Source organism: Talpa occidentalis, unplaced genomic scaffold, assembly GCF_014898055.3.
Source record: "Talpa occidentalis isolate TD23 unplaced genomic scaffold, MPIMG_talOcc4v2.1 talOcc4.12, whole genome shotgun sequence".
Lineage (NCBI taxonomy): Eukaryota > Metazoa > Chordata > Mammalia > Eulipotyphla > Talpidae > Talpa > Talpa occidentalis.
In genome coordinates this window covers 5979585-6004745 of record NW_023601212.1, presented here as the reverse complement: position 1 = coordinate 6004745, position 25161 = coordinate 5979585, and the positions used below count along the sequence as shown (strand labels likewise).

The following is a 25161-nucleotide window of genomic DNA, read 5'->3' as shown; positions in this document are numbered from 1 at the left end:
GTTCACACTGTTTATTTGCTTCTCTGGATAAGTGGAGGACATTGGGGCCTGGTCACACATCGAAAGCAAGGGGCAGCAAGAGCACTGCGGCGGGCTCACAGCTGGAGGACTCGGGCGGGCTTGAGGAGGAGGGAGAGGTCCCAGCCACCGCCCAGGGTCCCCCTCAGAGAGGGCCCCTCCTCCCAGCCACCGGAGGGCACAGCAGAGATGGGGGCCTGGGCTCCAGTCTGAGGGACGCTGCACCACCCCGCTGAGTCTGGGGGTGGCCTGGACACGGGGTCCGAGGCAGAGGTCCCTAGGGGAGGGCCAAAGCTGAGCCTGGCCATCCGCAGCCCACGCACGGGAGGTGTCAGTGAGAACAGACACTGATGCACCTCGGGGGAGAGGCGGCTGTACCAGGAGCCCCGCGCACCCCTCTGAGTGCACTGCCCCCAGGAGAGGAGCCCCGCACCCTCCCTGCAGCGGGGGCAGGCTCATGCCGGGCTGCACTGCAGATGGGGGTTTCCTGCTCCCACCCAGGGAAACCTCCCTGCCCCGAGGCTGTGGCCGCCCGCCCCCCCAGGCCGCCCGGGGTGCTCCAAGCCCAACAGAGCAGCGGGGCGAGCAATGTCTGGGTGTCGGTGGGGGGACCCAGGACCCTGGTCCAAGCAGGCTGGAGAAGGGGGCCATGGCAGCCCCCCAGGGTCCACAAATTAGCACCAGGAGGAAGGTAGGCCCAGTGGGGGTTGGAGCTCAGGACAAAAAGCTGCTCCTGTGGCCTGGCTCATGCAGGGGGCTCAGAGACCCCCGCCCCACCCCATCCAGAAACCAGTCCCAGGGTCATGCGCTCCCCAGAGTGTGTGGGGTGTTCCAGGGCTCCCCTCCCCCGGGCTCCACCATCCACTGGCCGCCCCCAAAGAGGACATGGGGAGGGCAATCAGGCTGGGGTGTCAGATGGGCCTGTGCTCCGACCCAACACCTCCAGCTTGATCGCCCTCCGGGGCTCCCCAAGGAGGCAGGGTATCACCCCAAATGCCCAAGATTCGGAGATCAGTGCCTTGGCCAGGGAATCCTGAGGAGCCCAACTCTAGGGGGACAGGGCAGGCCCACAGGCTCCCTGGCTCCTCAGGTCCCTCTGGCAGGATGTCTCCTTGGGGACCTCATTGGAGGTGGCAGGAAGGCACAGGCAGGAGGCCCGGGGGGCAGCTGGCCTGGAGCAGGTGCCGGCCTGGCACCGGCCGAGACCGCTGTGGACGTGAACTGCATCTGCGGAGCTGTCATAGGGGGTCCTCATTTTGGGAAAAGTGGGTCTGTCCGTGCCTCTCTCCTGCCAGGCGCACGGACACGGCGTGGTTTGGGTATGTCGGAGGTGGTGGCAGAGTGGAGGGTCCCTGCCCCCCTCTTCCCAATTAAAGAAAACTCAGAAGAAACAAGTGACAACACGGCATGTCCTGGGCCCGTGACTGTGGGTGAGGGTGGGCGGGTGCCAGGAAGGCCGGGCCGGTGGGAGCTCGTGGACGGCGGGCGGGGGCTGGGGGCGGGGCCAGGCCGGCTCACATCACGGAGCAGCATTTACAGCGCTGCTTCTTCACGTCCAGGTCCTGGGGGTCGCTGGGGGGGGCTTCGAGCCCCACCTGGTTCTCTTCCTTGGAGCCGGCGGTGGCGGGGGGCTCGGCAGCGCTGCCGTTGGGGGGTGCTGGTTCCTTGGGCGTGGCAGCGTCCTCAATGACCACCAGCTCTGCCGTGATGGTGTCCTGCAGGCCCAGCACCTTCTTGGTCTCAGCCTCGTCCTCCACGTTCTGGTAGCCCATGAAGATCATGGTGACGGGGGGTTCCTGGCCAGGCTGGATGCCCGGTGGGCCCGAGGTGGCCTCCCCTGGCTGAGCCTGTACCCCCGTGATCTCCCGCCGGGAAGGCGTGGTCCTGCCCATCTCCTCCACAGCCCCCCGTGTCTCTGCCACCCCAGCTGCAGACCCCGCCTCACTCAGCGTGACCTCGTCTGCCTTGTGGATGAGTTCGTCCACCTCGGAGGAGCTCAGCTGGTGGATGCCGTTTTCTGCAGTGCCATCCACAGCGTGGACCACTAGTGGGGAGAGACAGAGAGTGAGGCTCCTGGACTGGAGGGAAGACGCAGGCCGCATGCCCCTGGGCCAAAGGGAAACCAGAAACTAAGTGACACCTGAGGACACAGCCCAAGTGGTACTCAAAGGAAAACTCAGCTGCTCAAAAGCACCTGTTAAAGGGGTCTCCCTGGTGGCCTAGGGGTTGAGTCTCAGCAATATCACCTGAGTTCCATCCCCGGCCAGGGAGCTACCCACATGGCGCGGCAGACCTCTCCTGTCTCCCCGCTGCTCCCCTCAGCAGTGGATTTCAGTGGATCTGCCTGCTCTGCTCCCCACTCTGTCTCTGGTGAACCCTCTCATCCGCCTCCCCCATACCTCTGGCCTACACCCCAGCTCTTATATGCATAAATAAATCTTTAAAAAAATAAAGTAAAAAATTAAAAAAGCATCTGTTAGAAAATAGGAAGACTGGAATTAAATGAAATGAGATTTTATTGTCTTGCATTTTGAAGCATTTCCAGATTCCTTAGCTGACTGGCTCCCAAGCGGTCACCTTGCAAAGTAGGTCTGGTTTTTATTTTTATTTTTTGCCAAGGTGGTGAAGACAGTTCAGAGAAGGGAAGTGTCAGCACAAGGTCCCGCAGCTGGCTAGACCCCTCCTCCCTGCTAGGCCTGTTTCCCTAACCTGAGGAGGCAGGGGTCTGATTTCTCTCTTCCTTGGGTGATGTGGTTGATCCTGAATTCAAGGTTTGCTCAGTCCTCCAGTCTTTCCTATTTTCTAGTAAAGTCCCTAGAGCCTGTATTTTCCTCTGAGTTCCGCTGTGCCTGCAGCTCTCGAAGCTCTGCTGTCACTGTCTTTCAAGTGTAGGTTATAATCTCCATTTTGATTACTTTCCTGTTTAAGCCGAGATTGATTTAGAAGGGTGTTTTTAATTTCAGGGGGTGGGGGACTATGGCCTAGGAACATGGGGTATAAAGTAGAGACTCTGGAACAGTCTTTACAAGGACCTGCCTTGTCCCAGGACATTTCCCTTCTGAAATGCTCTCCAGCGTTTGCCCACTGTCCACTGGACAAAGTCTTACATGGGCAGTGGACCTCGTTAAATGTGCATCCCAATTCACTCCAAATAGCCTCATCTTTGACTCTGGTCTGACGTTTTCTGGGTCGTTAAGGCCCCGGAAGTCAGCATGCTGGGAGCAGTCCCAGCCATGTCTGACACAGGCCCAGTCACTGCACCTTGCAAACTCCTGGAAATGCAGCTGCCCAGGCTGTGTGGGGAGGGTGGCTCCAGGAATCCTCATGCTCCCGGCCAAAGGTCAGACTCCTGGCTTCAGGCCAGAAGGAAAGTGCTTTTCACTCTCAGCTTACAAACCCCCAGGGAGGGGTGTCTGAGCTCCAAGGCTTCCCATGACTTTGAGCTGGAGGCCTCATCACACAGAATCAAACAGTATTTCCCACTGGTCCGACCTGAGACAGGAATCCGAGCCCTCAGCTGCCATGGAAACTGACTGCCTTCCCATTGCTAAGCAACCAGAGTCCAGCCGGGGGGTCTTGAATCCCAGGGACTGGGCCAGGCGGGGCGGTGACAGAGGTGAGGGTCTCCTGCCAGTACAGGCACCACCCCAGCCCCTTGGCCATGCAGATAATCTTGTCCAGGAAATTGGGCACTGAGACTTGGCCTGGGCACCACAGCTGGTCACACTGCAGTTAGGGTTTTCTCGGGGCAACGCCCCCCAAACCAGGCAGAGCCGGGCTGTGACAGGATGTCCCAGAGGCTCAAACAACCTTTAAGAGCCCGAGGCTTTGAGAACCAGAACCAAGACAAGGGGCTACCTCACGCCCACCGGGGGGCTGGGGTGTTAATAAGACAGAGAAGGCTGAGTGCCCACGTGGAGAAACGGGCCCGGCGCCACCGGTGGGACGAGATGGCACCCCCATGCCGTTCCTCCAAAGCCTCAAGATGGTGCTCCCACGGGCCCCTGACACTGCACTCCCGGGGAGTCCCAGACAGAAGGGAAAATACGCGCCTCCACAAAAACTTGCTAGCATCCCAAAATCAAAAGTGGGAGAGCCCGAAGGGTCCTAGGACAACCTCAACGTGAACCAGCCACACGGTATTCTTGGGCTATAAAATGAAGGGGAGGGACCCTGGATGTGCGACGCTCGGGACAGAACCAGACACGCGGCCACGCAGAGCGCGGGTCCGGGCTGCGGCGTCCAGGACAGGCACAGCCAGGAAAGGGGTTCCCGGCGCCGTGACGGGGAGGGGGCACAGGGCTTCTACCCGGGACACAGACAGGGCCCGGGACTGCCTGGTCAGGGCGTGCAGGGTGGGGCACACAGAACACACGGAACTGTCGGCCCAGGGCGCCTGTCACCCCGCGCCTTTCCCTTGCAAGGGCCGCGGCTCGGATGACCCACGCCGCCGAGGACACCTGCTTTTGCACTTGACTCGGGACTGGCTCCATGAAGAAAACAAGGGCTCGCCTTGAATGTGAATGCAACTTCGTAAGGTCTTCTTAAACCCGACCTTTTACTTAAAGTTTGCTTCCTTCTCTCCGGAGCCCTAACAGACACGACCTAGAAGTCTCCCTGCCCAGGGGCGTCTGCACACCGAGCGCCAGGGCGCCCAGGCACGGCGGCTTACGTGCCACGCTGCTCTGAAACTGCTCCCTGAGCGCTGATGCCGGACCGTTTAAATGAAGGGTTTTCTTAATTTAAAATAAGACTGAGCTTTTTACTATGTGAATTTTATCTCCAGACACACTAGCGGGCTTGCGCCCAAGGCCACCCTGCTCCGGGGTCTCCCACGCCTGTTCCCTCCCAGCCGCCGGAGGGCGCTCGAGAGACCAAATCGGGTGTCGGCCCTGGGCCCCGCCCGGCCCCCCCCCCCCCCCAACTCTGCATCAGCCCCGAGGAGCCTCACGCTTCTGCCGCCAGCTAACTCCATCTCCCTCAGGGCTGCTGAGTGCGCTGTGCCCCAGACAGGGCTCCCCGAGCTGGACCTGTAGCTAGTGAGCTCCGGCTCACGTGCCCTGCCACCGCCCATCCTCGCCCGGCCCTGCCACACCCTCTGGCGGCCCCCACCGCGCAGCCTTTATCGCAACGGCAATTATTTAAAGGAATTATGTGTGAACTCTCGATGGAAGGGCTGGGCCTGCTGGTCAGGTGACCCCACTCGGATTGGATTCCCGGAGCCCAGCTGGCACCTGGAGCTCAGCCAGGACCTGGAATAGACCAGGTGGGGCCATAGGTTCTGGGGCTCGAAGCCAGCAGCGGCTGGGGGGCAGGCCCCTGAACATGGCTGTGAGGGCCAGACAGCGTTTGGCTCTGGCTTAGGGCGTGGGGCGGGCGCGGGGTCCGTACCTTTGGTCTCGTCCTCGTAGACCTTGACGCCCTGAGGAAGCAGTTCCTGGGGGAGCAAGGTGGTGCTGGACAGCACCCGGGTCTCCCCAGTCACCTTGTCCTTCTCCACCGTGATCTCCACCGAATACATGGCTGGCACAACAGGCACAGGTTATGCCAGGGCTGCCCTGCCCACTGACCCCTGCTGGGCTGCAGCCAAGCCAGGGAAGGGGAGCCGGCAGCATATAGCCAAGCGGTGGTGGCAGCGGGGATGCCAGGCACGCAGGTCTCAATACAGCCCTCCCAGCCCTACATCCTGCCACAGCTCCCCAGCGACATGGGCATTGGCCCCAGGCCCCTCTGTGGGCATCGAGGCTCAACTCTGTTGTCCCGCTCGGCTGGAAACTTTAAGGTGCTCCCATATCCTCCAAGGGGCAGAGTGAGGCTGTGAGAGGTGAGCCTCCCCAGGTCATGGTCAAGAGCAGACCTAGCAGGGGCCTCCCTGGTGGCGCAAGGTGTTAAGTCTCAGCACTATGAAGCTATTGGCAGCCACTGCAGCATGAGTTCGATCCCCGGCCAGGGAGCTACCCACATGGCGCAGCAGACCTCTCCTGTCTCCCCGCTGCTCCCCTCAGCAGTGGATTTCAGTGGGTCCTCCTGTTCTGCTCCCCACTGTCTCTGGTGAATCCTCTCACACACACCCTCCCCCCGCACCTCTGGCCTGCACCCCCGCTGTTGTGTGCATAAATAAATAAATCCTTAAAAAAATAAAAAAAGAGTGGACCTGGTGGCCAGACACCCCCCCCCCTGCCCACCCAGCCATCCTCGTCTTTTCCCTGGGAAGAACAGACAGTTCCCTCACACGAGGGGATGGGGTCACAGTCAAGGCCACTACCCACGCCTCCCGCTGTAGAAATCATCACAGAATCACAGAGACTGAGTCCCAGCTGACCATGCCCCCCTGAATTCCAGAATCACAATGCACTGCCCTCAGGGGGCCCAGAATGGCCACGGCCCAGCCCCCCTCTTGATCTGCTCCCGAAACCCACGCTGTCTTGTTTCCTCATCTGTTTTTCTCACCCCCGTCTGTCCATCTGCAAGTCCTGGAGGGGTGCTGGAGAACACCAGGCCCTTTCCTGGGGCCCCTGCAGGGGAGGGGGGCAGCATGAACCCCTACCTTCCCTTCCCTCCCTCCTGCCCCCATCCTGGACCAGCGCAGTGACCCCTCCGCACTCGGCCAGTCTCTCCCCTCTCAGCCACCAGAGGGCGCCTGTGCGACCCACTCTGCTCCTGCTGTGGCACAGCCTTCCAAGGCTCGGATCCTCCCACCCCCACGGGACTCTCCCTGGCCTACCGCACACCCCAAGCACACGCCGCCCCACGGTTTCCCCAACACTCTAGATCCAGTCCAACCCCAGGTTGTGTCCTCCTTCCGGGGCACTTCCCGGTCAAAAGGTCTCCCCTGAGTCCTATCCTATTGTTATGGGGAGCCCCTTTAGCTCCTCAAACTTTTATTTCTTCCATAAGTTAGGCTGTCGCCCCCAACACAACATCATCTCCCTAAGTTTGTCCCTCAAACTGGCACACAGCAGGTGCTCAACCAGACCTGAGTGAATGAATGAATGTCCTGACACAGCCCAACACACCACCTCCAGACACAGCTGGGCAGGTGGTGTGCAGGGGGGCAGTGAGGTCATGTTGCCTTGGCGTTGCTGGGCTGGTCTAAAAGTCAGAGACCCTGAGGTACCCCCACCTTGCAAACCAGCTACCTTCTACCCTGTCTCCTAGACTCCATTCAGCCCCCCACCCCTCACCCCTTCTGTCCCAGCCACCTACTCCCCCCGCCCCGAGATGGCCTTCACTTCGTCCTTGGTTCCCTGTCTGTTGCACTGACTTCATTAAGAGCCACAGGGGCAAGAATGTCACCATCACCCTCAGGTTCTGCTTTGCGCAGGCCTAGGCACGAGGTTGCACAGTCCCACCCCATCAGCAGGTGAGAAACTCGAGGGCCAGTTGTCAAGTGGTGGAACAGGGATTTGAATCCCGACTTTGTAAGACATGTGGCTTTGCCTCCAACTCCCTTGCTTCCCCCGGGTACGCGCTTCCTCTCCACAGGCAGCCGAGGACAGGAGTGAGGGTCTGCAGGGGTGCGTGTACGCGCCACCCTCCAGCCCCAGGTCCGAGAGGAACGTGAGGTGAAGGGGGTGGAAGCAGTGAGGGGTGTGAGTTAGAGCCGCCATGCAAGGAGGCCCCTCTTCTCCGGGGAAGCTGGGCCAGTGTGTGACGATGGTGCCAAAGCAGAGGGGTCCCCAGATCCTACCCCAGACCCAGACTTCGGCCTCAGCCCAGCTGCCACCCCATACCACAGCCCTCACCAGTGCTGCTGAGGCCGTGTCTGCCTCTAACCTCCCCCCAAGCCCTGACCGGGTCCAGGACAGCACCTGGCACAGGCTGAGTCTGGGGGTCACCCACCTGCCTTCATCATTGTGGAGCCTTCGGTCGTCTTCATGGGGGTGTTGGAGACTCGCTTCTCTGCTCAGTGGGGAAATGGGTGGAGAGAGAGATGGGGGTCAGAGGACAGAAGGTGACTCAGACCCCCCCACACACATACGTAGACACCACCAGATATGCACCCCACACACGTGCCTGGACACCCTCGCACATGTAGACACCCCCATGTGGACACCCCACCCACTCGCCCAGAAGACGACGACCCCTAACACAAGCAAGCACACGAGAGCAGCTCAGAACCCTCCCCCAAAGCAGAACCCATCCAGCCAGGGGGTCACATCCCATCTCTGGGGCCGCTCCCCTCTCAGTCCAAACGATTTTCACAAAATCCCTGACAGGCCTGCATGGGTTTTTTAATTATTAATTTTTAATTTCACAGTAAGACAAAGAGACACTCTCATCATAAATCATTAACACATGACAAATCAGGTCAAAGACACTGACCGCCCCCCCAGTCCTGGTGGGGGCTGCCTGCCCTCCGCAGATGCAGAAATAGACAAGTGCAGTGCATAGTTTAAAATATAATTTGCATTAAACAAATCTAATACACACAGTAACTAATATAGTTAACCATGCTATTTACAGCTAAGCAGGTATAGCAACTGTCTCATACACACTACACACGTGGGGTGTCTGCAGATGTGCACATCCCCACTTGCAGTAACTTCTCAGGGGGCCTGAAATGGGTCAGAGTCAAATTTTTGGCTTTTTCCTTTGGTTCCTGTGTTGGGCCTGATCCCCGGGACTGGACGTCCACCCTCCCCTGCCACAGAATCCCTTGTACACACGTGACAACAGCGGCCTGACCAGCTGCCAGAGTTCAGAGCAGGCGGGTGTGGGCTGAGGGGCTTGCCAGGCACTGGGGATGGCCCCGGAGTCTGGGGAGCGCGGCTGAGGCCTCAGCAGACCCGCAGCCAGAGCCCTAGTCTCCTCCTCTGCAATGTGGGGAAGTGGCAACAATCCACCCCAGGGATATTGTGAAAATTAAGTGAAATGATGAGGGACACTGGACCGGGCTGGAAGCCTGGGTTAATGAGAACACTAAAAATACGAGCTATTTTTAAATGGCGAGTCACTATTGCTGTTTATTAGCAACAATGTATTTTCTAGGCGCTGCCCGCGCCCACCACCCTCCCTCTGGCCTCCAGAGGGTGTGAAGACCAGCCTTTTCCAGAAACCTTACCTTTGGGCGTGCCCACTGGGGTCTGCAAGAAAGAAGGAGAGGAGTTAGGGGTGCTGGGGTGCCTCCCACTGGTAGGGTTCTCTACCGAAGGGCCCCTGCCAAGGGGGCAGGAAGACAGGGAGGGTCTGACTCAGCAGTGACCTACTGGCCTGCACCAGATAACGTCCTTCCCTGCTCGGAAGCCTCCCGTGGCAGCCCAGTGCTCCCAGAACAAAGCCCAAACCCTTCCTGACGACCCCAGGCCCAGCATAAACTCACCCCATCTCTGGCCGGCCTCGCGGGCTCACTGTTTCTCGAGTACATTCCCACCCCGGAGCCCGTGCGCAGGACGAGCCCTCCGCCTGCAGCTGGTTCCTGGATTCCACCCTGCTCAGTTCCTCATTCAGTTCCTTGACACCCCCCAATCCAAAGGTGGCCCCCAAACCCCCCCCACCTCCAGAGCATAGGCATCACCAGGGTATGTCTCCCGATGCTGGGCAGGCCCCAAGCCAGCATGGAGTCTGTCCTCAATCAGCCCCACTGAAAGTCCTTCTTATCTTGAGCTTGTGCCTGGAGAACTCCTACTTAACCTTTAAAACCCACCTCTTCCTGGAAGCCTCCCACCTTCCCCCAAATTAAATGCCTCACTGGGGACACCTCAGTGCCCCAGACATGCCATTAGAGGCCCGGCCACCTTCTTGTGTCCATGGCTGTCCAATCTGACCCCTGACGTGAGTGTCGAGCGGGGCACCACCTCCCTGGCTCACCTGGGGTGGGGATAACCAGGATGAAGGGGAGAGGAGGGGGCCCCCTGAGTCCTGAAGACAACAAGGGCGGTGGGGAGACTCCAGACTGCGTGAACGAACGTGGTGATAAGGGTGCGCTTTGAACAGAGCCTAGGCTGGATGGCAGCCCCTGGAGCCAGCGGCGGAGGCCCCGTGAAGGTCACTCGCCAGCAGTGTGGCGTGAGCCTGTCCCTCAACCTCCTGGGCCTGTTTTGGCCTCCCATCGGGGGACCCCGCTCACCCACAAGGGCTGCCACAAGGGCGCGGAGACAGGAAGTGGTGCTGTCGAAAGCTCCCTGGTGAGGGTCGCTGTGAAGTCTTGTCACCCATCAATTCACTTGGCCTGTGACATCCCAGCATGTGGGTGCGCCCACAAGTGGGGAAACTGAGGCCGGGAGAGGCACAGGTCACACAGCTGGGGTTGGAACCCAAGCCCTGGGCTGCAGGCTCTGTTCAGTCGCGGGACAGGTGGGGTCAGGTGAGCGCGGCCTAGGAGCCCCGGCGCCACTTACCTGCTGGGAATTCACCACCACCTCCGTCTTCCCTCCCTCCTTGGCCGGGCTGGGGGCGGCCGTGTTCTCCTTGGCGGCCGCAGGGAGCGAATCTCTGTTCTCCAGCACCTCGATCTCCTTCTCCAGCCTGGGGAGGGGGCGGGGGATGACAACCCTTCCCGGGCACTGTGTCCCGATGGTCCCGGGAGCGTGGGGTGTAAGGGTGCCCAGACCGGTGCTCCCTACAGTCTGCCAGGCGTCCTCACCGCTCCCATTCACAGTGGGGGAAACTGAGGCGTGGTGGGGGGCGCCAGCCGAGCCAGGCTCTGAGCCAGCACGGGCTCTCCGGAGCGCTTCGCCGCCCGCGCCGCTGTGTTCTACCTCCACTTCCAGCAGATTCCCTTTTCTCAATATATTTATTTTCACAGGAAGCTTCACGTCTCCAGGGAAACTGGAAAACCCGTGTCACTTTCCGAGCACCAGAACAGGAGCCCAGTGAAAACAGAACGGGACGTGAAGTCCCGTGAGAGCCGCCGCCCGAGGCTTTGGCAAGGCTGCGGGATGTGCAGGCCCTCGGCAGCGCCCCAGGCACTCCCTGGAGGCCGGGGCAGACGGGGTGTGAGTCTGGCGCCCCTAACAAGGTGATGGGGGCGCAGTGCCCAGCTCAACCTGGAGGGTTTCTGGGGGCACTGAGTAGTGGGCGAGCATGTAGAAAAGCAATCACTCGCCGTGTGTCAGACACACAGTAGGGCACAAATGACGCCCCCAACCTAGCCTGCTGCACACCCCATCTCCCAGGCTGCACCCACAGCTGGTAATTCCACCGGCTCTGCCCGCTGGCATGTCTTCCTGCCCGGTCAGCCTCCAGGGGCCTGGACCTGACAGCCTGAGCCCCAGCTCCAGCCCCAGCAACTTAATGCTTATTAGCTGGGGTGCACAAAGGGTTTCCTGCCTCCCTGTTCCAGGTGGGGACACTAAGGCCCATGGAGAGAAATCTCAACTGACCCCCCCCTTTTCCCAGACCCAGACGGGAGTCTGAGTCCCGTGCAGCGCGGGCAGTGTCGGGCAGGGTGGGGGCCAGTGCACAGTGGCCAGTCGGGCCTCTCTGTCCTTCCTTGGCCAAAGGGACATTTGGAATTTTGGCCACCGCTTCCCTCTCCCTGACCTTGCTGCTCCGGAGCTCAGCTGGGCCTCCTGCCCGCCTGGAAACCCCAGGCCTTTTGTCCCAAGCCTGAGGGGGATGGGAACTTTCCCCATCCTGCCCCTCCCCCGGACTTCCCGAAGGCCTGGCCGCCTGTGCTCTGTGGTGTCCATTAGAACAGATCTGGGAAGAGCCGGCCAGCTGGGCTGGCGCCAGGAAGCCCCCGGGGAGGTCGATGCTGGCAACGCCCATCCTCAGAGACTCGGGGCCCCGCCCCAACGCCACATCCTCAGCACCTGCTCCGCTGGGGTGTCAGAGGACAAAGGGCCACACAGCCACACGGCCTCCCTCGCCGCCGCCAAGCTCTCTCGGATGCTCACACCCACCTACGTGCCCCCATCAGGCTCTGCGCGACGCCCTGCGTGCCCATCACGTCCCGTGGGGGGCTCTGCCCGGCTCCCACCACATGGGAGCAGCCGGGGCCAGCCCAGCCCAGCCCCAAGACTCGGCCTCTTCCGGCGTGCGCAGGTCCCTGCTCGGCCCACCCACCTGGAGATGGACTCCTCCAGGAGCCTGGCCTTCTGCTCGTCCTCCTGCATCTGTCTCCGCATGTCCTCATCCCCTTCCGAGGCCGAGGACGGGGTCCCCTCCAGCAGCCATCGTTCCCGCAACGCCTTAGACTGGGGCGCAGGAGTGAGGTCACAGTCAGTGTGGAGTGGGGGGTGGTCAGGGTCAGGGCCGGGCCTGGCGTCACCTCTGCCTTCTCCCCCCTAGTCTGGCCCCCACTGGCCCCCCCTCTCCCCGCCCCCCCCCCCACCTTCAGGTGCTGCAGCTGCCTGCGGTCGTCCTCCAGCTGCCGACGCTTGTTCTCAATCTCCGCCTGCCTCTTCCTCTTCTCCTAGCGGGGCCAGATGGGCAGGTCAGGGCCGCACCCTGAGGCTTTGCCCACGAAGATCCCGCTTTTTCTGTTAACGGCACCACTGGCCCCTTGGCCCCTCCCCTCTCCCCTGCCGTCATCCCCCCAGCCTGTCTCCCCACCTGCCCAGAGCTTGCCCCATCCTCCCCGTTGCCCCCCAGGTTATTTCCCCTACTTGCCCCCCCAGACTGTCCCTCCACATGCCCCCCACAAGGGGCACAAGGAGGACCAAGTCACATGGCATGGCCCCCAAAGCCCAAAGGGGCTTCTGGGGTTGAAGCTGCCTCCGCAGGCCCCGGCACACCTGCGCTCCCACCGCACAGCCTGGTCACTCCGCGGTGGTGGGGAGGTTCCGGCGCGCGGGCCTCAGCTTGCCTGCGGCACCGGGGGTCTAACTAAGGCTGCTGGTCTAGAAGGTCACCTGCTAAGGACTAGGGCTCTCTCTGCACTGGAATGCACCAGCAGGCACGCAAGTTTCCAAAGACATAGATCAACCCTCAGCTCGTCCTGGTTGACTCCCAGAGGCCCTGAGCTCTGGGTGTGGAGAGCCTGGGGCGTGGGGTACCTGAGACCCTGACCCCCCTGCCACGGGCCGCGTCCTCTGAGGGCAAACTCACTGCAATGGCCTGGAGCCGCTCCTGCTGGGATATGGTCTCTGCTGCCAGGACCCTGCAAGGCGAGGGAGGACAGACAGGTTAGCCCGGGGTCCAGCCAGCCCAGCACAGACCCTGGCCGCACGGCCCACGAGTGACCACAGCGAGCCGTTTCTCCTCGGACTTTCCTTTCTGCAGCGTCAGACCCTCCTCACCCCCTCGGAGGGGTGTTCTTCCAGGCTTGTTACCTCATTAATTCCCCAGCGACATCCTCCTGCCACGCCTTGAGACAGGGCCAAGGGAGGGGAGGACTGAGGAGTTGGGACAGGAGGGGTAGGCCTCTGTCCACGGAGCCAGGCAGTGGGCACTGAAGCTGGGGCGTGAAGGATGCACAGGAGTTCACCAGAACTCCAAAGGTGGAGAAGAGGGTTTCAGGAGGTGACGGCCCCTCACCCTGACTGGGCACCCATCAGGACAGGCTCCTCACTCATCTGCCCACCAAGCACCTCCTCTCCAGCACCCTGGGGGGTGCCTGGAGGACACACTGGCTCTGCCTCCCTCCTTGGGCTTGCTGGTATTCCTCACACTGCTAGTCTCTCAGGAGCCGAGGACCAGAGAGGGCTGTGGGCCTCTCAAAGACACACAGCAAAGATACAGCAAAACCACATAAACTCTTTCGCCCGAACGATGTCCTCTGAGAGGCCGCCAGTGCCGCTTCCGCCCCCTGGATGCAGCCGCCACGGGGATCAGGAGGGCCAGGGCTACAGGCTGTCCAGGGGCTTTTCTGCGGTGGCAGGACCACTCACCCTGTCCCCAGGCCCTGCATCGCTGACAGCTCTGCCTCTCACTGGCTTCTTCAGTGGACACTGGGCTCCCCCTCCCTGCAGCACCCCTGCCTCTCCCGCCCTTCCTTAGCCCCCTCTTCCAGGCCCTCCAGTCCAGGCATGCTGCACCTCCCTGCCTGCTTTCAAAACCCGGCCCTTCGCCTCCAGTGTCCCCGGAAGCTGCACACACAGAGGTGCTCAGTAAAATGCTGGGCCCAGTGAGACCTGGAGCCACTCCCCACAGGGCTGTGGTCTCCGCGTCCAGGGCTGCAGCGGCAATGCAGGCAGGAAGAGGAGGGGTCTTTAGTTCGAGTGGGTCTCCTGATTCTCTTTCCCAAGGCCCAGATGACCTCAGGGCCGCTCTGGGAGGCCTGGAGGCCACAAGCATGTATGCGGGAGGGTTCTGAACAGTGCAAGCCCATCTTCACAGGGACTGAAACTGCTTTTGTCACCACCTTCAACACCCCTTGGCCGTGCAGCAGGGCCTAGAGCACTCTGTGCCTCCAAAGAGCCTCCACCCTTTCTGGCCTCAGTTTCCCCATCTGCACAAACAACTGGGGTGGGGCCTCCTCGGTGGCACAGCGGGTTGAGCGTCTCGCTATGAAGTTCTCTGAAGCCTCTGCAGTGTGGGTTCAATTCCCGGCCAGCCAGGGAGATACCCACATGGCGTGGCAGACCTCTCCTGCCTTGCCTGCTGCTCCTCTCAGCAGTGTCTTCAGTCCATCTGCCTGTCTGCTCCCTACTCTCTCTCTCGTGAATCCTCTCACCCTCCCACGCCTCTGGCCTGTACCCCAGTTCTTGTATAAATAAATAAACCTTAAAAAAAAAAAAAAAAAAAAACAGGCCTCCCTGACAGCACAGGAGGTTAAGCACCGCACTATGAAGCAATCCGCAGCCTCTGCAGCACAAGTTCGATCCCCGACCGGCCAGGGAGCTACCCACATGGTGCAGCAGACCTCTCCTGATTCACCTGCTGCTCCCCTCAGCAGTGTGTTTCAGTCAATCTGCCTGTTCTGTTCCCCGCTCTGTCTCTGGTGAATCCTCTCACCCCCTGCATCTCTGTCCTGTACCCCAGCTCTTGTATGCATAAATAAATAAATCTTAAAAAAATAAATAAATAATTAAAAAAAACAATTGGGGTGGACACCACCAGCACTAAATACTATCATGCACCTTCCCCTGTGGCTTAGCAGGGAACAAATGCCCAAAGTCACACAGTGAGCTAGGTCCACCCTGCGCCCAGTCCCTGCACCGACCCAGATGGTTCCTCAGTGAAGTCTTGGGACCGTGCAGTACCCATCTGCTTGCCCTGCTCAGATTCCATTTCCTGGCCTCTGCTGTACAGTCATTCCCAGCAGGCGACCCCACCCAGCTCTGTCCTCCCTGGTAGGTGGCACCTGCCCCTCTCTGTGCCTCCTGGGACCCTGTAGCACCAGGTGCACTTTCTGAGGCTTCCTGCTCCCCTCCCTCATAGAGGCTGGGTTCAGCTGGGTGGAGCTCAGGAAAGCCTTGATCCAGCTACGGGATCTGGAGGCCTTTCCTGAAAGGCCAGATCAACTGGCATTCTGGGTCTGTCGCATCACCTGCATGACACAGGCAAGTGCCACCCACCCCTTGTACTCCCCGCCAGTCCCTCACTTGCAAACCGCACACCTCCCATCCAAGCCCAGGCCTCTACTGTTGCCTGTCACCTCCTGATCCCTAGCAACCCCCTCCTCTCCCCACAATCAGAGGCAGCTTCTTGTCAAAATGAATCACTGTCCTGATCTAAAGTCTCCTTGGCCCCTACTACCCCTTGAAAGAAACCACAAAGCCAGAGGACCCAGCCCCTTTCCACTTCTCTGTCCTCGCCCCTCTGCCACCCTTTTGCTCGCTTGGTCACCTCTACAGCACCAAGCTCACACCTACCTCAGGGCCTTGGCACTTGCTGTGCCCTCTGTCTGCTATGCCCTTCCCATGGCTGGAAACGCAGGCCCAAAGATGGCACGTCAACTGCCCAAAGTCACACAGCTAGGAAGGGACAGAGCTAGGATTCAAGCCACAACTGCCCCACTCCAGTTTACACCACAGCTTCCCCTCCTCCCAGCTCTAAGGTGGTCTCCAGGGACCCAGCCAGGAAGGAATCAGAGCTGGGGGAGAGGGACAGAGCAGTCGAGACCCCAGTGCACCAGGGGCCCACAGGACCGGGGGAGCAGCAGCCTAGCGTCCAGTCTCTGCTGCAGGCGGCAGCCTGGCCTCTAGTTGCGGCTGCAGGCGGCACCGCACAGGCTGGACACAGGAGCACAGGCACTGCCGCGGGGCCCAGACGACACACAGTCGGCGGCGTCTTGGCCGGAGCGGCCGTGGCGACCGCGCCTGGCAGCCGGGAAGGTCAGGGGGCCACAGCAAAGAGAGGCGCAGTGTCCTGGAGAATTTCCACCCTTCCCCATGTGCCTTCCTGACACAGTGGCCTGAAGGGCACAGGCTGTGCGCCCCCGTTCCCCTGCCCCTCCCTGGGCTGGGGGGCACGGAGTCATCCAGCCCCCGTGCCACCTCCGCGGGTGATGGATGGCGGGCCGGCGGGAGGCGGTTGCCCTGGCAACTGCGCCGTCCCCATGGTAATGCAGAGGCCCGGCACGCGGGGGTGGGGCCGGTGCTGAGCATCTCGCCCCCAGCCTGGCTCAGGGGGACGGAGGGGTTTCCTGCGTAGGGCCTCAGGGGCTGCCTAGAGGGAGCCAGACGAGGAGGAGCGATGGGGTCTCCCCACCCCCACTGCGAGGGGCGGGCCCTGCTCTGTGCGAGGACGCCCACCCAGGAGGGACTGCTCTTCCTGCAGGGTCTGGACCTGCGCTGGCTGCGAAGTAGCCAAGATCGAGCCAAGATAATGCTCAGCACCATAAATCCAAAAAATAAAATCCAGTACGACCAGAGAACCCCAAGAGAACGGCAATAAAATAAGAACACCTGACCCAGCGCTCACCCAGCCCTGCTCAACCCCACTAGACAGAAGAGGAAATGGAGGCTGGGAGGGGTGAGGTCCACCCTCCTGGAGGTCCGTGAGGCACCTGGATGGTCATCCCTCACCGCTGCGAATGGTGAGGGCGGGACTCCGGGGCCAGGGAGCAGGGTCTCCCCGGGGTCTGGAGGGTGGCGTGGGGGGTGATCCTTGGCATGGTTGAGGGCCCGCTCAGGTTCACTGAGGGACACGGAAGCCGGATCACAAAAGATCTTACATGCTGGGTGGAGAAGCTGAGTCTTGGCTGAGAGGCATGGAGGGTGCAGCGCAGGGCGGCAGCGGGCCCCACTGGTTGTGTGACTGCGTGAGTCACTGAGCCTGAGTCTGAGCCTCCGCCGGCTCCGCTGGGCCGTGTGTGACTGCTCCGAGCAGCTAGTGGAGGGACACCCCACCGCCCAGACGCCCACCAGCCATGTGCGCGGGCTCCTGTCCCGGTGCGATTATTTTTACTGTGCTTGGAGCAAATTCTGGCTCTAGCTGCGATGTGGGCGGCTCAGGACCCCAAGAGGGCGTCGGCAGCGAGCACATGAGATAATCCCAGCTCCAGCAGATGAGCTAATGAGGCCCGAGCCCAACACACCCGTGCTGGCCTCAGCCTTGTGGGGCCCTTTAGTTTTTAGAGGCTCAGAGAAGTTATGCAACCCGCCCAAGGTCACCCAGCGGGCAGGACAGGCGGGTGAGACAGCCAGAGAGGGGCGTGTGGGGGGGGGCGTTGCAGTTGCTCTTCCAGAGCCTACACCCAGCCCAGGCAGCTCCAGCCAGCACGAGGGGGTCCTGGTCCAGGCAAGTGCAGAGCCAGAACATTCCTGCGCTAACTGAAACGAAACAGCTGACATAGACCTTGGCCATGGGGGAGGCGGGTGCGGAGAGGGGAGGGGGTAGGGCATAGTCACACAAGGCTGAGGGATGGTGTGGAGGGAAGTCCCCAATGGGTGGCTGCCAGCACCCTGTGCGCCTCTGTCTCCCCTAAGCTCCTCCACGCTGCTCCACATCCCCACAGCTACTGTCACCTGGCAAACCTCAGCCATTCAAGCTCTGCGATTTCCTCCTCATGCTTCATCAGCTCCCCTGCCTTTCCTCTTCCACCTTCAAGAGCAGCTCAAGTGCAGCTTAGCCCCTCTTCCAGGAAGCCTTCCTGGGTCTCTTCCTCTCCTCAGGAAGGAATTCTCCACGCCCTCAACATCCAACACAGGTAGGCAGATAAAACCACCACTGTCGCCAGTGAGGTGAACACTCCACGGGACCTGGGCTTGCTAGAAGGTTCAAGGCAGAGCAGTGGTGGAGAGTTCAGGGCAGGCCGCACACCCAGGGGAGCAAATCTGTTGCCTATTAACTTGGACAGGGCAGGGAGAGGAGCTAGACCCTGCCCTGGTGACCACTCAGGAGGGAACAGTGGAACATGAATGGGGGCACCTTAGGCTGGGGCCTACTTAGCTGTCGAGACAGCCCCGAAGACCCATGGTCGCTCCCCCCTCCCCCCCCAGCCACCTCCTCAGATGTTTGGGGTGCATTCCCCCCCTGGGGTCTGCCTGGGGCACTCTCTCCTGGACCTCCACAGTCCTTGTAGATCCCCCAGGCCCTTGTTGAGCTGTCCCCACTGAGGCCTCCTCACCTCTTTACTAAGTGTCACCTCCCCAGCACCCCAAGCCCTCACTGTTGGAAACTTCCTGCTCATGTCACTTGTTTTGTTTCTCATCTACCACAGCAGCAACTGTCTGTCTCCGGCTGCCATGTCCCTAGGGCAATAAACGCTTGCTGGACCACTGAGTAAATTAGGGTCTTTCCATTTTCAGGGGGACTCCACCCAAGGGTCCCCCAATCCTCACCCTTCCCTCATTACACACCAGCCACCTCTAAGGCTCCCTGTCCTAGGACCAGCTCCCACCTCCTTTTAAGTAAACTCACTATCACATCTTACCTATAACAGGACCCCCCCAACAGAGTCGCCCCAGAAGCAACTGTACAAATTAATATATAAAACAGCCCAAGTGCCCATCACATAACGGGTGAATGGACAAAAACAATGTCCATCCATCCTCTGGACCATTATTCAACCAAGAATGGGGGCACAGCTCTGACACCCTCGATAAAAGGGAGGGGCCTGAACACACGACGCTCAGGGAGAGAAGCAGACACACGAGGCCACGCGGTGTGAGGCCACTGACAAGAAATGTCCAGGACAGGCAGAGCTGCAGGGACAGGAAGGAGGTTAGTAGGGACAGGCTGGGAAGGAGCTGGGGTAACTGCTGATGGGGCCAGGGTTTCCTTTTGAGGTGACAGAATGTTCTGGAATTAGAGCCGCTGGACAATTCTGTGAATGTACTGAAAACCAATGAACTACTCATGTTAAAGGGCCAGGTCGTGTAGCATGGGAATTACGTCCCGACAGAGCTGGAAAGAACACACATATACATAAATATAGCGGAAACTGACCCTCTCACGAGGGGCTAGGTTGGACCAGTGCCAGTGTCCTGCTCCCCCCATGGGGCACAGAAAGACTCCCCGTGGTCAGGACTCAAACACAAACTGACCAGGGCATCAAGTGCTGGATCCCTGACAATGCTGCCAGAAGGCCCCAGCATGGCCCTGAAATGCTGCCACTCCTACCCCCGCCCTTTAGTCCACCCAAGGCTCCCCGCAGCCTGCCCCGCTCTGGCCCTTACTAAGTCTGCCAACCACAGGCCTCGGGATCCCCTTTCCAATTCGCAGCCCAGCCCAGACTGTCCTTGAATTCCTGCTCCAAACCCAGGGCAGGAGACAGATACCTCGTCCAATCGGCCAGTTGCAAGCTCCCCAGACACCGCGCTGCAGGGAGGAGGCGCTAGGCGTGCCAGGCACCCTCTGGCCTGGCCTCCCTCACATCCAGGGATGTAGGCAGCACCGACCACCACAAAATTCGAGGGGCAGGTCTATGCTCGGGTGCTGATGCCCCCAACCCCAGCGCTTCTCTCCCAGCTTTCCCTCTGGCCCTTGTCCAGGCTGAACCTGGACTGCTCCTCCCTAGGCTGGCCCCTGAGTTGCCAGAGACTTCCTGGTGCCTGGATCAGCTCCTGCTCCTCCCTGCTCAGATACCATCCAATGCTCACCCAGCCGGGCCCAGCGGGCCTGGCTCCAGGCTCCAAGAGCACAGGCCAAAGAAGGCCCTTCTCCCTACGTCTTCCCACCTCCGGACCTTCGTACCCACAGTGACTCTCTACCAGGTGCGCCCTTCTGCCTGCGAAGTGCTTAAAAAATATTTTACAGAAACCTTCCCTGCAGCTCCAAGAACTCCCCCAGATGCTGGGATCCTGATGCAGCGAGGAGGGCCAGAGACACAGACTTTGAGAAAGGAGAGTGGTGGAAGTGGTACCAGACCTGAAAAAGGTGATTTTTAGGAAAAAACAAATATTTCCCGGCATCACAATCTGAGACCCTGAGGGCGGCCTCACTGGGGGGCTGGAGCCGAGTCTCTGCTGGCGGCACCTGCAAGTCCAAGCACAGCACGCCCTGCTGCCCCATCTGTAGGAGGCTGGGTGGGCACAGGCCCCCATTCACCAGATGGGAAAAATGAGGCCCAGGGAAGAAGAGTGATACTGTCCTATCTCGTGGGGAGGCAGGACTCCCCCGTCCATGTGACAGGCCCAAATCAGCACGCCCAGGAGGAAGGTGCCCAGATCTTAGCCCAGGCTGCCCTCCAGGGGGCTCAGTAGACAAAACAGACTGAAAAGCAGATAACAGGACCCCAGGAGCCTACCCCTCACCAATTACAGCCCCCCCCCAGGAGCCAGGAAGGTACAAAGACGGGTCCCCCACCTTGAAGCTCAGAGGACCACCCAGAGGCAAGTCTCAGCTCCAGTCCTCTTCAGCTGTGTGGCCTCAGGCAGGTCACCGCACCTCTCTGTTGCCCACCAGACAGGGCTGCAGCAAGGATCAAGTGAGTGCCCAGGGAGAAGGGGGCACTCAGAAGGCCTGTGTTCAAGTTCACTAGATGGTTGTTAAATAAATAAACTATCCCTGGGTGTCTCAGAGGGCCTTCCCGCCCCCAAAAGTCCAAATGTTTCCTTCCCCTCCAATCCACTCACTTTTTACATCCCCTGTTCCAGAGGAAATGCTGCATTGTTACCAAGACCCAGACACCAGAAGCCATGCCACAAACAGCAGAGTAAAAACATTTAAAAAAATAGATACAAGGAAAACAAAAGCTTGTTATTAAATTCAATTACCACTAGGCTCTGATGCCTTTTCCCTGGCTTGCTTCTCATTAAAGAGGGAGATTAGCAAGTGCGAAATAGGTGTTAAGGGCGGGCTTGGCACCCAGTTGAGACTTTTTCCTTGCAAAAGTCCAGGCCAGAGGGCTGAAGGAATCTGGGAGGGTCTGACCCAGCCCTGCCTTGTAGGAACCTTGTCCTCACCCAGGCAGGGTGAGGACGGCTGCTCCAGGCTAAGGCACCCTATTCTACCAGCCAGCCCCGGGCTCCAGAGAGACAGGGCCTCCCCAGGGCTAGACAAAATATGGCACCCGGCACAGAAAGCACCCACTGCCTCCTCATGCTGCTTCCCCCACCGCACCCCACCTTGGCAGCACAGGGGGCCTCTCCTACCACCTCAGGTTTGTCACTCAGCCCTTTTCACTAAATCCTTAAATTAGCAAAATTTTGTCAAATTTTGAGATCTCTTTTTTATTTAAATTATTTTTTAGGGCCGCCCTGGTGGACAAGGGGGTAAGTCTCAGCACTATGAAGCTATCACCAGCCACCGCAGCACGAGTTCGATCCCCGGCCAGGGAGCTGACCCGCATGGCGCAGCAGACCTCTCCTGTCTCCCTGCTGCTCCCCTTAGGAGTGTATTTCAGTAGATCCGCCTGTTCTGCTCCCCACTCTGTCTCTGGTGAGTCCTATCACACACACATCCCCCACCCCCACCCTGCACCTCTGGCCTACACCCCAGCCCTTACATGCATAAATAAATTAAATAAATCTTTAAAAAAATTATTTTTTAAAGTAAAACTTTCCAGCGCTACCATAAACCACAACCATCGCCAGAACAAGGCCAGAGATTACGTGCCGGGACCCTGCCCTGCCTTGGGAGAAAGGGTCAGAGATGAGGCCTCTGTCCCCAGCACTGGGTAAACAGGCTTTTCCTCGTGGTGATCCTGGTCCATTCGCGCCGAGCCCCTGTCCCAGCACACGCTCAGAACAGCCAGTTACCAACCATAACGGCCCACGTCAGCAGATCCCACTCCCGACCGAGCAGGTGCAGGGACCCGCCTTGTGCTGTGTGACCCAAGGCAGCAGCTGCCCGTCTCTGGGCTTCACTATCCCCACTGAGAAAGTAGAGGACGGCAGAGAAGGAAACAATGGGGTCCACCCTAACCCTCCCTCACTGCTCTGCTCTGGGTGGGAGTTTTCCTCGCTTTCCACCCCTCCTCCGCAGAGGCAGCCCCCTGCCATGGCCACACCCTGCCCCGCTTGGCTGTCAGGAGGCCCCAGACTCCCTCTGGGCCTGGGGAGCTGAGCAGATAAACAAGTTGGGGGAACAACACAGACAAGTCCGGGCCCTGGCTCCCCTGAGTCTCTGGCTGGGCTCCCGGGGCCAGTGGGAGAGCAAGCTGGGCCTTTGTCTGGGCTTTCAAAAGCAGAGGACATGGGGTGTCGCCTTCCCAGGGAGCGCAGGAGGGTGTGGCAGGTCATGGGTGAATCCCTGGAGGAAAGTTGTCGGTTCTGAAAACACACCCAGTGGAAGGGCAGGGGGCGCGAGCCGGGAGGGTGGGCTGGACCTTACTAGCAGGCCTCGGACTGGGCTGGGGAAGTGGCCAGGGCACCGCAGCCGCTGGCACAGCACACAGCAGGCACGCTGCCAGGACCCCAGAACCCGCCGTCCGCCCATGTAAATACACCCCACAGCCTCCCAGCATCCACCTGTGGGCTGGGAGTGATGGGGACCCCCCCCCCCCCGGGAAGTGAGGCCCCTCTGTCTGAAATGACGGCGCCCACTTACTCGGCACCTGCCTGTGCAAGAACCCTCGGCTGCCTACGGCCCCCACCCCAGCCACTCACTCCACCAGAACCCCGGCCCGCGGACGCCAGCTCCATTTGGGGGCCCATCTGGGGGACAGTTTCCCTGGGATCAGACTCAAGCCTCCCTGCCAGAAGGAGCCTGGTCCTCTGCTCTCACACCCAACGGAGCAGGGAGCCCCAGGGAGAAGCCCCCTCCCTCCAGCGGCACCGTGGGACAACGCGGAGCAACATCTGGCGGTGGACCCCGGGCTAGGGGCGCAGGACGGCACTGGAGGCCCCCCTGGAAGGGCGGCTGGCCTGAAGGGGACCAAAGAGGACTGACCGGCGCGAGCCCGGGGGCAAGGCGGAGCAGGAGTCCAGGCTGCGCCGGAGGGAGCGGGCCCCAAACCGGCCCACCATGGGGAGGGGTCGCTCCATCTCCGGGGGGCCGCCGGGGCCGCCACAGGTGGCCGAGGGCCCCGCCAGCGCGGAGGGGCGAGCCAGGCGCGGGCGGAGACGCAGCCTCCCCGCCCCGGCGTCCTGGGCTGCCCCCCGCGCCGCCGCGAGTCCCACCGGCCTGCGGCCCCGGGCGGGGGTGCGGCCCGAGTCCCCCCCCCGGCCGGGCTGGGGGTCCCGCGCCCCGCGCATCTCCCTCTGCGCGCGGGGCCGGGGGAGGCCTCCCCGCGCGCCCCGGCCCGCCCGCCGCCCGCCGCCCTACTCACTCCATTCCCGCCGGCGTCGGGGGCCGCGAGGCGCGCGGGGGGGCCGCGGGCTAGGGCCGGGCGGCCGGGGCTGCGCGGCGCGGGGGAGGCGGCACCCGCTCGGGCATCGCCCCGCGCGCAGCTGTTTATTGTCCGGGCGGCGGCGGGCACGGGGGTGGGCTGGGCGCGCGCGTCGCCGCCACCGCGTTGCTTCCCTTCCCCGCCCGCCCGCCCGCGCCCCGCGCCGCGCCGCGCTGCGCCCCCTGCCGGCCGCCGCCGCGCCCCGCCGCGCCCCAGGACGCCCCGGCGCCCCCCCCCCGCCCGCCGCGCGGGGGCTCCAGGCCCGGCCCGGGCCGCAGCCCGCCCTCCCGGCCCTGGGGCGCGGGGCGGCCGGGGACACACGAGCCCGGGGACGCACGAGCGGGGCCCGGGGGAGGCGGGGGGGGCACTCCCCGGCGCTGACACCCCCCTCCGCGGGCCGGCGGGGAGCTGGGGGTCCGGGAGGCGCGCGGCAGGCGCGGCGGGGTGCAGGGGCCGCTCACAGCCTCCGCGCTCCCCGGAGCACCCGCTGGGCGGGCCTGGGGTTCGGTCTGTCTCGCGGGCCCTGGGCCATCCCCGCAGGCCGCACCTGTGACCAGAGGGGGGGGCAGGAGGGGCTCGGGCTTGGTCCTGGGGGCGCTGGGAAGGCCCAGGAGAATTTAGAGCAGAGCAGGGACCGGCCCGGGTTCTGTGTGTGAAGCTCCTCCCGCTACCAGGTGGGGAGTGGATTAAGAAGGGCACAGGGGAGGCTGAACTGAGACCCCCCCCCCCCCACACACACACACACACACACGGCGGAGGATGGCTGGATCTTGAAGGAGGAACCGACAGGATTGCCACCAGATGGAATGTGGGGTGGCCGGCACCAGGGACCCCTATCTTCAGTCTGCATCTGTGGAAGGACATGCTGACGGTGGTGGGGTTGGCACCTGACAAGAGGTGACACTGGGTGGGCTACAGGAGGCACAGGGTGGAGTTTAGGGAGAGACCAGCCTGGGCCAGAGGTGGGGTCCCCCGTCACAGGGAAGCCAGGCCAAGATCACACGGGCACCAGGCGGAGTTAAGGCGAGTAGATCCCCTGCCATCCCCTTGACTTCCTGTAGTCTGTCATGAGTCCTTCCTGCTGCACCTGCCACAGTGCAGGCCCCCTGGAGCAGGAAAGGGCTGCGCTTCTCCCTAGCACCATGTAGACCAGACTGCGACCGCGGCTCTGCTTCTCCAGTTCTGAAAAGAACACTGTAGCCCCCTGGCACCAAACACTGTGGCCCGGGGTGGGACAATGGGGTGATTCTGCCAAATCCTTCATTTTCTAGTTTTCATCAGGTGCTAAATGGGGTGTGTGTGTGTGTAAATAGCCTTACATGAGCCCTGGACAAAGATGCAGTAGGATGCGCTGTGGACTGGTGGAGGGGGGTGTTGCTACCTTTTCCTTAGAGGCTTTCAGATTCCCCTTTTACAATGACGTTGCATTCATTGAACATTAAGTGCAATAAGTTACAGAGGAAACAGACAGAGAAATGCCAAGGGCGCTGAGCATGAGTCGTAGAGCAGCTCCAAGGTCCTGTGGGACCCTGGGTCTGTGCATAACCTCACTGAGCCTCATTTCCCCACCTCCCAGGACTGCTGGGAAGGAGTCAAGA

The 25161-nt window shown here is 61.2% G+C and overlaps 1 protein-coding gene across 4 annotated transcripts; it reads right to left on the bottom strand.

Annotated features, from left to right (window-relative positions):
- Window positions 1-23557, bottom strand: PALM (paralemmin). Of its 4 annotated transcripts, none has more exons than XM_037504898.2 (9): window positions 23504-23557; window positions 13012-13063; window positions 12296-12376; window positions 12028-12158; window positions 10359-10485; window positions 9083-9104; window positions 7861-7920; window positions 5410-5541; window positions 1-2062 (listed from the first exon to the last, which is right to left on the bottom strand). In XM_037504898.2, the coding sequence occupies exons 1-9, from the start codon at window positions 23506-23508 to the stop codon at window positions 1533-1535; spliced, it is 1140 nt and encodes a 379-aa protein (XP_037360795.1). In that variant the 5' UTR covers window positions 23509-23557; the 3' UTR covers window positions 1-1532. The 4 variants fall into 4 exon arrangements, with proteins under 4 accessions (XP_037360795.1, XP_037360793.1, XP_037360794.1 ...); XM_037504896.2 differs by lacking the exon at window positions 23504-23557 and adding an exon at window positions 17817-18248; XM_037504897.2 differs by lacking the exon at window positions 23504-23557 and adding an exon at window positions 17024-17809.
- Between the last annotated feature and the right edge of the window lie 1604 nt (window positions 23558-25161).

Bases quoted from the DNA above. Each gene is read 5' to 3' on its own strand.
- PALM (XM_037504896.2), bottom strand. From the start codon at position 17,866: ATGAAGCATGAGGAGGAAATCGCAGAGCTTGAATGGCTGAGGTTTGCC. The intron at 12,377-13,011 runs GTGAGTTTGCCC...TGGCCCCGCTAG, and splicing joins AGCGGCTCCAGGCCATTGCA to GAGAAGAGGAAGAGGCAGGC. The intron at 5,542-7,860 runs GTGGGTGACCCC...CTGTTGTGCCAG, and splicing joins CTCCACAATGATGAAGGCAG to CCATGTATTCGGTGGAGATC.